Source organism: Rhopilema esculentum, chromosome 12, assembly GCF_057945365.1.
Source record: "Rhopilema esculentum isolate cy_ngs chromosome 12, ASM5794536v1, whole genome shotgun sequence".
NCBI lineage: Eukaryota > Metazoa > Cnidaria > Scyphozoa > Rhizostomeae > Rhizostomatidae > Rhopilema > Rhopilema esculentum.
The window spans coordinates 1,706,193-1,719,233 of record NC_142826.1 but is presented as its reverse complement, the minus strand read 5'-3'; the positions used below and the strand labels follow the sequence as shown (position 1 = coordinate 1,719,233).

The window sequence follows — 13,041 nt, the reverse complement described above, 5'->3', positions numbered from 1 at the left end:
CTCAAGGTTCATTTTCTTGGCGCTGTTCTTATCAGATAACAAAAAAACATATGCCGTGAGATGTAAGCTTCATTTGCAAAGAAAAATCAAAATTGACTTTTAATTTACACCCACGTGGATAAATAGATATTTCATAGACAATTAAGTTTAAAATTTGTTTTCTATTGGTTAGAAATTTTTCTCTGGTAAAGACAACTTTACATCGATTAAGGTTACACTAACAACTAGACGAACCTTTGTTTCGAGGTCGGCAGGGCACAACTCCGTTTTGCAGAGCAGAAACCTTGGTCATCCCCAAACTTATTGGCCTAGTTACGCCCCTGATAGGGAACTTACCAATTTTGATGTAGATAGTTTTAAATGAAGAATTTTGAGGTGACTTCAAAATTATGAAATTGGTCTTATCAATATAAAACGAAGATTTACTAAACTCAAGCCACATCTTCACTTTTTTCACTTCCTTATTAACCACACTTTGAAGTTCATGGAGATTTTCAGATTCACAATAGATATTAGTATCATCAGCAAATAAGTAGCAGGCTAGTTTTGAGGATGAAAGAGGTAAGTCATTAATGTGAAGTAAGAAAACGAGAGGATCAAGAACAGAACCCTATGGAACCCCGCAGGTAATATTTAGATATCAAGATTAAGATCCATTCACTGAGACACATTGTTTCTTATCAGATAATAGATTAGATAAAAACCAATCTGACGTAATTCCTCGAAATCCGCAATGTTCTAGCTTAATTAATAGAATGTTATAATTCACTGTATCAAATGATTTCTGTAGATCAATAAATTTTCCACAGCCAATTTGTTTATTGTCTAGTGAATTTTAATGGATATTTTTTAGCTTTTTGAGTATTTGAGCTCTGATACACGTCATTTTTTAATTTTGCTGGCACTCAGGGTATGACATTGGGGGCTCAGCCCCCGAGTAGTTCACCATTACACCCCACCACGACGATATCGGTGTAAATATAGACTGTTTGAACAGGTATTCTTAAAAGTGAACACCTCTTAAAAATACACCTATTGTAAGGCAAACTTTGTTTTTCTTTCTGCACATCATTTTTCAATCGTTGAACTTTCTTCTAACTGAGTCGTGTTTATGCTTCCAGAGAAAGATTGTCAACTCTATTTTACAAAAGCCAGATAAATTTTGCTGCGGTGCGTGCCTGGATGATCAATGTTTAATTGTTGTTAATGTTGTTCTCAATTCATAATCAAAATGTAACAAAAATTTTTAGGATATATTGTCTTTTCTTCAAATTTTTATCTGAAGCTGGCAATGTTCTTGCGTTGTTCTCTTTTTAAGAAATCGAGACTCGGCCTAAAAAGTTTGTATACCGTCTTTCAACAAGACAGACAGTGAATAATAAGAATAATATCCCATGAGTTTACCTAAACCCCCCCCCCCCCCCATCAAATCATACCCCCTCGCCCTGCTTTCCTCTGGTTTAACATCATTTCTTTTGGCCTCTTTTGGATGAAATGATACGACCTTGGGTCTCGTTGTCAGCTCCGCTCCTTGCTGCTGGAAAGTGACCAGAAGGAAATTGTTTTGCCAGAGCAGGAAGTTAATTTAACTTTCCATATGACCGGAAAACACCGTTTTTCAAACGTCCATTAAGTCAGTGTATGTATTTTAAAATTTTTATCTTCAAGAAAGTATTTGCTTCTACTTGTTGGCGAATAAAATATCTTAGATAATCTGGCACAACACAACGGCTCTTGCTCTTCTGTTCCCATGTGTGATTGTTTTTATTATTCTGTATTCATTTCGATTAATGATTTGTCTGCTAAAAACATACACGAAGCTGTTTCAGCTGGCGTTGTGGATGTTTATCTTCCTGGGTTTGCAAAGCACTGCAGTTCTGCATACATTGCAAGTAGCTTGTCTTGACATGCTTGAATGAAAACGAATTGTTACCACGCCCCATTGTCAATAGTTACAGTAACCACATTATTACCGCATCATTGAACCCATTTTTGTCTTTCCGGGATCCTCATTTCAAATAAAATGGCTACTGTCATCCTTTAAAACTGACACAATCCAGCTTTAGAGGCTTTCTTGGCTTAACAAAGCTATACACAATGATGCAAAACAGATTTAAGGTAGGCATTTGTTCGGGAAAATTCCCTACTGTCATTTTTTAGTAGCCTCTTCTGTAAACTTACATTTTGTTTCTAAAACTGAACGTTTCATCCAGTAATGATATTTCATACCATTAAGTTAATGAAAGTCAAGTTTTGCAAAGGGGATGTTATAATTTCTCAATGTTTTAGAAATTATTTATTGTTTTCAATACACTCTTTTCTAGGAACTAGAGAATTTAAGTTCAGGCTGACCGTTTTTAATTTTTTCAAAAGTCTGAGACTGGATTCTGCTTAATTTGTTCTTAAATTAAGAGGATGTAAGCAATGTGATTGCTAGCTGTTTGATCTAAGGAGGTGTTTAGGCCTCATTTGCCAACAAAGTGAGTGATAGCAACCTTCATTTGCCCACAAGTTTCAATATTCACCGAAAAAGCACCCACACATTGCTAAAAATCCACATTTTTGGGATTGGAAATGTTGTTCAAAATTGTATTTCACAGTAGCTCAGCCTCAGCTTGCTCTTAATTTGTTCTGAACTTTCGACCAATTTTGAGGCTTGTGTTCTTATAAAATTGTTCTTATAAGAAGCAAGTGTAGGGTGTATGTATCAATGCTCGCATTTTTCTCAATTCACTGCCCCAAGGAATTTTTTTATAATTTGCTGCTCCTATCATAGACCAATCCCATTCTTATGAGAAGAAACAAACTTTGGAGGCAGGATGATATTACAAACAATTTAAAGTTTTCTCAGTCAGTAATTTGATAACCTGTAAAGGCAATAAGGCGATAACTAAATACGATATGAAATGAAAATGTTTACTGTAAAGGTGATTAGGTGTGTGATCGGTGCCTATTTGTGAGATGCTATCGCACACCTTATCGAGAATGGTCTGAGATAAGACGACTGGTTTTTAAAAATTTAAGCCACATTGTTTCATACCTTTTTAACACATGACATTCTTATGCTTATTCATAAGTTTCTAAAATGGGAGTATGTTCTGTGAGGTAGTCATTAGTGACTTGAATATAAAAAGACCAAGTTGTTAAAGGTGAATAAGGGTTTGTCAATATTGAGTCTCTATAAATCAATCTATCTTTGTTTCTTTTTTGTTAGTCCATCACAGCAAATATGTCAGCTGCTAAGAGGCCTGTGGCTTCTCTAGACAGAAGAGAAAGACAGATCGACAAGCCTCCACTTTTAAACGGAGAAACAATTTTAGCAGAGGCTCAGTCAGTGCTGAAATACAACAAGATGTCAAAAAGAGGTTCTGGGGTTATGGGTAGCCTATATATTACAAATTTCAAGCTAGCATTCATGATGACAAAGATTGAGAGTACTTCTAGTTTGAACCAGAGAATGATGCAATTATCTTGCAGAGCTCTTGATGATCTTCTGGTTTATGATGAATCTTCCTCTGACAGTGAATTTATACCACTAACGAGCATCAGCTATTTAACAGCAATATCTACTGTAAAACAGGTGTCTAAAAGGCTAACACCAGGCAAAGTACCGTCAAAAAAATATGATATAATTGAGATTTCATGTAAAGATTTTCGTGTAGTACAATTTGACTTTTCTTTGTGTCGTGATAAGGAAAGGGCAGCAGTTATTAACACTATTCATGTGTATTCATCTCCAACTAGTCTTTACAAGTTGTTTGCATTTGATTATGCAAGAGGTGCAAACAATGCTGCAAAAGCCTCAGCAAGGGGAAGAGCATTTCATACATTCAGGCATGAAAAGGACTTAGAGCTTGAATTAGCAAGGCTACGGGCTCAAGAACATTGGAGAATAAGCAGAGTTAATGAAGATTTTGCTTTGTGCAAGACTTTGCCAGAGCTAAACTTGGTTCCATCAAGTCTTGATGATGACACACTGAAATCAGTTTCTGGGTTTTACGTGGATGGCAGGTTTCCAACATTAGTGTGGCATAGCAGAGAGACTGGAGCTGCACTGCTAAGCAGCTCAGCACCTAGGTAGCTATTTCATGTGCAACTTTTTTCACTTAATATATAGTAACGCTTGAAACCGCCAAAACTCAGTCAGTGCATGCTGAATACAATACAATACAATTCTTGCCAAAATTGCTGGAGCACAATACAAAATTTTTACAGTTTTGCAAAGCGGTCTCCTCTTCTGCAGATTACAATGTTGCCAAAATTCAAACATTTATTGTTGTTGTGAGAAACTGACTAGTTTTAGATGTACAAACATATTTAATTATTGATTAATCTTGAGCTCAGCAAGAGGAAAATTTTGTGACTGCATTGATACATTTAGTGGCTTATCATGACAAGTGCACAATACCTATAATGTGAATGGCTTCAATGGAATAAAGATCTTCTAAATGACATTGTTTTGTCTTGAGTTGTTTGTAAATGCTCCCCGCATGAAAGGTTCATTTCAATCCTGAATGTTTCTGGTTCTTTCATATCAGTACACAGTTTTACTAATAATTTGATTTTCTGATTTTCTCATACTCTGATTGTCAGCCAAATGGGATTCATGAATGGGCAGTCAACTCATTTAGCTTCATAATTTAAATCATCTCAATTTTGCCCACTCTTTTTCAGTGACCAAGAAGATGTGAATGGTGGGCATTCACAAAAGATCATTCAAGGAATTTGTGATGGGCTTTTTGGTACAGCCATGAAAGTACCTATTGTTGTGGATGCATCCTTGCTATTTCCGTCACTGAAAGAGCTCCAAGCTAGCTACTGTGAATTGTTTGGTAGCAGCCTTTATCACACAAGCAAAGACTACTGGGCATCTGATAGCACTTGGCTTAGCAAGGTGGACAACTCAAGGTACCTGATTGCTTTTCCTTCTGTACTCAAAGTCTTCATTAAGAACCCATACCATTCAATTGGTACTAGCCTCTTATCATGGCTTAGAGCCTTTGTCCTATTGTAACACTTTTATACAATGTGGCTCTTTTAACTAAGGTTGTGGATTTGGTCATTGTTCATTGAAGATATTTGTATTTGAAATCTCTTTTTAAGTTCCCACTCTTATTTACTTAGATGCATAAGTTTCCTCTTCAGTCTTGTATGAATCAGCAAAACCAAGCATTTTTATATGAAGGGTTATGTTTAAGATTTGCTTCAAGCTGTGAAAGAATTTCTGAGTAAGCAAAGTTGGAAATTGGCATAAATTACAGTGTGTCACAATTTTTAGCTTTTCTTTGTTATATTATTGTTCATTGTTGCTGAATTTATGAAGCAATTTGAAGATGGTTTATTAAAAAATCAACTTTTTCCCCTTGATATTTCTTTTATGGGGGTGTAATTACATTGTCTCGTGGTAAGGAGGCAGACATTTACAGGAGCCAGACCTTTACATGAGCCTCGCAGATAAGGTAGCCAAAATGGAATGCTCTTTAATCAGAATTGTAATTCTATTATTTTAACTTGTTAAAACCCATCCTATCAGACGTAACAGTGATTGAATTTGATCAGAATATGAGACAAAACTTGATGCTTCTTCATACTATAACTAGCAATATATTCGTTTAGGTATTTTACTTAAATGGTTTCAGGTACAACCGAGTAATTTTTTAACAATCCGGATTTAGAATCACCAATTTTCTTATTTTAAAGACAGGGCTGGAGACTTGTCTTTTATAAACACTAATTTAGTGCCAACCTCGGGTAAGACTTTAGGTAGAGCCTCCTTCCTGGGAATATTTGGCACATTTTGGAATGCTGCACGTAGCTGTACAGTTTTCAGGGGCCTTTAAATTTTGTTTAAAAGAATGTTATGCATCTCTCAAACTAAGCTTTATTTGAATAATTTCAATTGAAATGGAATGAGCCATAAATAGCAAATCGTTTTTTTAGATTTGACAGTCATCAGAATCTTGGTTAACCAATAGATATCAGATGTGCCTACAATAACTCTTAAACGTTTAAGAAAGTAAATTTTTAATGCTGGGCCCTGTGTTATCTTTTAATTTGATTTGCAGCCCTATGCTATCTATCAATTTGTTATCAGTATTCAGTGCTACAAGTTTATTGAATTTCGTAGTTTCGCATTTGCTTCTAACTCCTCTTATCTCATTCTGCAGGTGGTTGCAATACGTACAAACTGCGCTTACAGCCGCTTCCGAAATCGCCAACTCATTGTTAATTGGACAGACATCAGTTATAGTACATGATTTATCTGGGCGTGACTTTACACCCTTGCTTGTTTCCTTGGTTCAGCTACTGGTGGATCCATATTATCGAACCGTTATAGGGCTGGAATCTTTAATCCAAAAGGAATGGGTCGTAAAAGGTCATCCGTTTTCTCAGAGGCTAGGTCCAATCAAAGAAGCGACAAAGAGCCCCAAGAACATGATTTTTTATAGAGACGAATATGTTTTAGATACAAACGAGTCTCCTATATTCATTCTGTTTTTGGACTGTGTGCATCAGCTGCTAACCCAGTTTCCGTCACGTTTTGGTTTTACGGAACAGTTTCTCTTGCTGTTAATTGACGGCGTCTACATGTGTCTGTTCGAGACTTTTCTCTTTGACACAGAATACGACAGAAAGAAGTTTAACAGCAATGCTTTAGAATCTCTTTGGGATTTCTTGGCAACCAAAATTCCCCCAGAAAAATTCAAGACTCTGTTTTTAAACCAGTTCTATAATATCGACAAGAACACGACACAGAACTCATTACAGTTTATGAATGAATCAGAAAGCCTCGTTCAAGATCTACAGCTGGCAAGCAATGAGCTGATGACATCGTTTAACATGAACTCGATTTCCAAGTCACCTAGAAAGTCGCGGAAACACCGGAAAGCGAGCCAGGCGCCACTCTCCATCGGAAAACAGTACCAGTCCGCAAATGATCCGAATGTGTTTGTTATCAACCCGGACTCTTCAAGCATTCATGTTGAGTTATGGTACGAGTACTTCTTACGATGGGCACCGACATCGGACCTCAGCAAAGGTTCCAGCTGCGGTTTCTCACAGTATCTCCAGCAAATGGAGCTTTTAGAAGAAATGAAATATCTTGAAGACCGGTTAGAGCACCTTCGGGCGAAAAGCATCGAGATGGATTCATGTGAAAACAGCGAAGAAAGTCCCACTAAACATAAACAATTGACAGTTAGAAGGTCAAGAAAAGGACTTAAGAAGTTCACTGAAGAAAGTTATGATCAATTGATCTGTCATTTCATGCTTTGCAAATTAATACATCCAGCCGTGGATAATACACAGTTATGAAAATTCAACTATCTAAGTGAATTCATGTCAGTAGTTGCGCTGGGCGTTTGTAGATAATAATGATTAATTATTATATATATATCTTAGTAAAAGTCATTTAATAGTCCTGACATGCACGATACTTGAATTGAGACATTGCTGCAGGGAAAAAACATCTATTTGGAAAGTAAGAATTCCTCTAAACTCATGATTTTATGCAATAATAAATACACTTTTGATGTTACAATACGTAAAAATGGCTTTGAAAGGTAGTACAAAACTTACCAATGGCGTCTGAAGAGTTTCAGATGAAAATCTTCAGTGTGACCCAATATGTTTTCTTTTTTCAAAGCCATAAATAAATACGCTTCTTTTCAAGGTTTACTTCTCCCCTTCGATTTCACAATCAATTAACGGCTTTCTTTCAAATATTTATTTCCGGTAGATTGCCTTAACTCAAATCTGTTTTTAATAGATGTTTTTTCACCTACACCCCTCAGTAATGTCATGTTGAGCCGAATGTTGGAGCTGATTTGTTCCGTTTGGGCAACATTTTAACCATCTTAATGACCGGAATTCAAATATTCCCCATGCTGCTTGCAGCTAAGAGCCATGCAATCTTCCTACCCCTAACCATAGCTATACTGACTAACTGATCTCTTATCTATCTATGAGCTATTGATTTCTTTAAGCAATATTTGTTGATATCGATTCTACTTTAGAGCATTTATGATTTTGATTATGTCTTGGCAATGAATCTTTATTTTAACTAGCTTTTTTATGTAAAATAATTTTATTTAAGATGTTCAGCCTGTTTATTGGCCGTTTAGTTAAGAACCTACTTGTTGTCTAGTTTCAAAGATGAAACAAAAATGGTGTGTTTTAAAGACGCAAAGTATATTTTTAACTTGCTTTCTTTTTCAGAATTTAACAGTATCTTAAATGTGATATTTAATACCTATTCAACAATCTGTTGGCTGCTTCATTAATGCGAGTTTGATATTTTGAAGGTCAATTTCGTGGGGCTTTTCAAATGTGCTAAAGAGGGGGAAAATAGCCCCTTGATACTAAGTGACAATGGCCAACGGTCCTTTTTACAGAAATAATGGCTTGGCCACACCAGTTGAAAACCCATAAAAAGGCCATGTATCCTATTACCTCTAAAAATCTTCTACCCTCGAAAAAGCGCTCTCTTCGAAAAAGAGCCCCCTCAAAGCCAACAAAATTTTAAATGCACCTTCAACATTTTTCTTCAACGCAGTCTTAGAAAAAATTCTGGTCGAATTTTTGCGTCATATGCGGCAAGATCAATGTGGGGTGGAGGGGGCTCAGCCCCTTTTAAGATCAAGAGAGATTTTTGGGGGCTCAGCCCTCCTTAAGAACCCAGTTTATGTTTTATAAGCAAACACTAACACAGTTAAACAACGTCTTGATACGCGAAAGAAAGATATTTTCGTCGCTACAACAACAGCATCTCCCACAATGCATTGAGAAGTTGCCCTCTTGAAACCTAGCAACAAAAAGCGCCAAAGATGGCGATGTGTGTTTGCAAATCAATTCTGCAAAAACCTTGCTGAGACTTCTGCAATTAGACAAACTAACTGTAAATATCACGCAACACAAAAAAGGCTTTTTATGTCAAGCCGATCATGGATGTTCAGGTTTGTCGATAATTCTATCTACGGCCAACCGCAGTGGTAAAATCACCAGCTTAACTTTAGGCCATTTTTATGGCTGGAGATTAGTCGTCGGATTTCAAACTGGTTTTATACGAACAGGATTATAATCAGCGATTACAACTTTTTGTTAATTTTTTAATATGAAAGCCCAGAAAACAGACTTTTCATTGGGACTACTTTGGCTTGTTTAGTCTTTGGTGAGCAATTATACGTGACGCTCCTCGGTAAATATGAAAAGCTAAAATTGCACATTCGACAAGACGCTTGCTCCTGTTTTTAATTAAGGATGAAAACATAACTTTACATCGTTTCCAGGCCTTAATAGATGTCACGGAAACACTAGATAGCTTTGCACAATTCACAACATATAATTGCATAAAGATAATTGCATGTTTATGTTCCAAAAGTAAGGCGGATTAAAAGAAAGCCGTTTTCTGATATTTTTTATTCATGATTCTTTCCAGGGAAAAAATGGTCACAAAAGCAAAGAAAAACTAAACAGCACGCAAGTCAGGTTCCTTCCAAGTCTACCAACGGTGAGTTTTTGACTTAGAAAAAACAGATGACTTCTTTTAAACCTTTTCAATTGCATAGAATTTTAAACATTTGCAATTTCCTTAAATGTGTTATTGGTTTACGCAATGGCATGTCAAGGGTATTTCATGGAAACCTCTCAGCTAAAAAGAGCAAAATAAATTATAAAGGCATGAAATTTATGATTCTAATACATGATATTTTTTACCAACCTTTTTTTTAATTTATAATTATATAGAATGGCCATTCTAAGAAATTTTGATAAAGTTGGAGAACATGTATTACACATCCCTTGTAATTCTTACATGCTTGCTTTTAATTGTATGTTTTATTGTTTTACAGACAAGAACTAAACCTACTTGGCAGCAGTCAGCGCCACCTTTCAAACTTGAGCAGTCAACAAAGATTGAGGAAGTAATTCCAGTCTCAGGTAAATTTATTAAATTTATCTGAATTAATAGAGTTTTATATAAATATTTGTGCTCAGATTATGGCCAACAATTTTATCTTGAATTACTTTGGTTCAATATTAGATTTTTATAAATGTAGAAATGATCTCTTTTGGATTTCATAATAGGCTGTTGCACATAATTTCATTGTTTTTACATGTAGCATCAAATTAATCTAAGATGTTCTGTCCATTGCAAATATATCATTGCTTTTCTAAACCTGAAAATCCGAGGCTAGGGATTTGTTTAGTCTGTCATCTCTAAAGTAGATCTGGGTTGTCTAAAGACTCAACGTTATTTAAACAGCATCATATTTGTGCCAAAGTAGCTAAATTTATGTATTTTCCTCTTTATATTTTGTGTTTGTGCTATCTCTATTATGTTCCATTATTAGCCCTGCATCAACCTGACAAGCTGTTGACCTACATAATGTTTTCTACCCTACTTTTATAGGTAGTACAACAAGGAGACCAAAACGAGCTCATTCTAAATCATGGGATGTTTCCAGCTCAAGTGGAAAAATTAGTCCAGGTCACATAGGATCAAACAATGGGAACGGGAGAAGAACTGTCAATTATCCAAGCAGAGACAGGGAAGCTTTTCGACAAGCTCTTGTCAATATCATCATGTAAGTCTTTGGTGCATGCAACTTTACCACTGGTTGGCACTGTGCAGAAGTACACAGTTATGCATTTCATTAGCATTTTGTAACCTTAATTCTACTTTCAGAGTTTCATTTATAAGAACTTTATTGTTTTGTGTTAAAGAAAATTTATCTTTCTTGCACTATTTAGTATACCCCTTTTGTTGCTAATTTTGTGAATGGTTTTTCTCTTATGAGCCAATGTATGTAGAATTTATTAACACAGTTTCATTTCATATCTCAGGCAAACAGATTCACCAACTGGTCCCCCAAAACTGCCCCCTATGGGAGAAGAGGATGCCTCTAGGTCTGACTCACCAACTCCTGCTGAGAAGGATATTTTGGTTAGCAACCTCATTTAGTTATATCAAATGCCTGCAGACTTGGATTGCTCACTTTTACTTAGTCATTATCTTAACATGCAAAGATGAAAATATGACCATGTCACTACTCTGTGGATGGTTTATGAATATATATGTTTGCAATAAATTTTCCAAATACTGTTGCCTGTGGAACCTGGAAAAAAGTACCACACATAACTGATCTCATGCTAAAAATCTTAATCTGCTTAATAAAAGCATACTGCAAATATTTTTCATGTTTGTATATTATCAGTAAAACTTTTATAGCAACTGACTATGACGAACCAATATCTTTGTTTAATACTCTCAATGACCTTTAAAATTACAAGACCACTGATACCCTCAAACATTATCCTATCTTCTAAGGTGATATTTGATAGTAGTTACAATAATGGTGCTCAAAGCTATTTATGCTACTGATTTATTTTTGCAACAGAGGTATTACTATTATATACATCATGGTATTGACACAGAGCATGTTGCCCCCATGGAAGATTCCTGGCTTGACCATGTCATGTTCATGGTGCCAGATAGGCTCAAGGTTTGTTCTTGTTATTTGATCCATAGATATCATAACTTAACTTTGATTTGGTTTAAATGTTATGATTAAGGCTGTTCACGGAAGGTCAAATAATCAGTATTCGGTTACCTGTTTCACTATTCGGTTAGCTGAAGCCCAAAGCGAATACTCAGTTACAAGCAAATAGTTCAAATAGTATGATTACTTGGTAGACGATGAGTGCGAATAACCTCACTGTTTGAGGTAATAATGGTTGTTGAAATAACCTTGACTGATCGAATAGCTTTAACTATTCAAATAATAGTGACTATTCGAATAATCGTGACTGATCAAATGGCAATGACTGATCGAATAGCAATGACTGATTGAATAGCGTTGACTGGTCGAATCAGGAGACGTTTATGGATACGGGCCTTCTTCAAACATTGCAAACCTAGGGATAACAAAGCAAATAAAGCAAGATTGGAAGGGGGCAGGGGGAGTGGAGCGTGGCTAGCGGGTGGTGGGGGTCAGGGGGGTTTTCCTCAGAAATTTTTGTGCTATAAAGCGTGTTCACTTTTCAAAATGCTGGCAAACAACCCTTTTTGAAAACTAGTTGTAATAAAGTTATAACATTGTTTTCACATTAATTTGATAGTGACTGTAGCCTTTCTGGCCATTGGGGGCAACTAGTGCTAGGGAAGGATTGAAAAGACATTTGACAAAAGAATCGTTTTGAAAATTCCTATGCAGCACACAGGGAATATCAATAGGACCCAATAGAAAAACAAAAACTAATAGTTCTGACTTATCGAATAGTTATGACTGATTAGCTGTTGTTTATTTTCATCAAATTACAATAATTTTTCAGATTGCAGTTTATGACCTCACTCTGCCACACCCATTTGGTCACACCCATATTTGCTGAATAAACCAATATTCGTTAAATTCTAAACCAAATAATCGAATAGGAATATCCAAAGGTTTGGACAGCCCTAGTTATGATATTATATAAAATGATTTAACATACTTTACTATAGTGTGCTATAATATTATATAATATAATATAATATAATATAATATAATATAATATAATATAATATAATATAATATAATATAATATAATATAATATAATATAATATAATATAATATAATATAATATAATATAATAAATATAATATAATATAATATAATATAATATAATATAATATAATATAATATAATATAGTATAATATACTATAATATAATATAATATAATATAATATAATAAAATATAATATAATATAATATAATATAATATAATATAATATAATATAATATAATATAATATAATATAATATAATATAATATAATATAATATAATATAATATAATATAATATAATATAATATAATAAATATAATCTAATATAATAAATATAATATAATATAATATTATGTAATATAAAATGATACAATGTAATATGATATGATATGATATGATATTGAATTATGTAATATAGTATGAAACAATATCATATTATTTAATAATTTATATACTATTATACACTATCATATAATATCATAAATTATTATTTGATAT

The 13,041-nt window shown here is 34.5% G+C and overlaps 2 protein-coding genes across 3 annotated transcripts in view; both read left to right on the top strand.

Moving 5' to 3' along the window:
- Positions 1 to 1,497: 1,497 nt before the first annotated feature.
- On the top strand, positions 1,498 to 8,955 carry LOC135681390 (myotubularin-related protein 10-B). Of its 2 annotated transcripts, none has more exons than XM_065195841.2 (4): positions 1,498 to 1,639; positions 3,215 to 4,077; positions 4,675 to 4,908; positions 6,168 to 8,955. In XM_065195841.2, exons 2-4 carry the CDS (start codon positions 3,230 to 3,232, stop codon positions 7,312 to 7,314), a joined length of 2,229 nt encoding a protein of 742 aa, XP_065051913.2. In that variant the 5' UTR covers positions 1,498 to 1,639; positions 3,215 to 3,229; the 3' UTR covers positions 7,315 to 8,955. The 2 variants fall into 2 exon arrangements, with proteins under 2 accessions (XP_065051913.2, XP_065051912.2); XM_065195840.2 differs by lacking the exon at positions 1,498 to 1,639 and adding an exon at positions 1,659 to 2,118.
- Positions 8,817 to 13,041, top strand: part of LOC135681388 (dynein axonemal heavy chain 7) — a 60,232-nt gene continuing 56,007 nt past the window's right edge. Inside the window, exons 1-6 of the mRNA XM_065195837.2 lie at positions 8,817 to 8,954; positions 9,437 to 9,508; positions 9,849 to 9,936; positions 10,409 to 10,583; positions 10,843 to 10,942; positions 11,397 to 11,501. Of these exons, the coding sequence (XP_065051909.2) occupies positions 8,943 to 8,954; positions 9,437 to 9,508; positions 9,849 to 9,936; positions 10,409 to 10,583; positions 10,843 to 10,942; positions 11,397 to 11,501 (552 nt within the window). The 5' untranslated portion in view covers positions 8,817 to 8,942. The remainder of the gene's footprint in view (positions 8,955 to 9,436; positions 9,509 to 9,848; positions 9,937 to 10,408; positions 10,584 to 10,842; positions 10,943 to 11,396; positions 11,502 to 13,041) is intronic.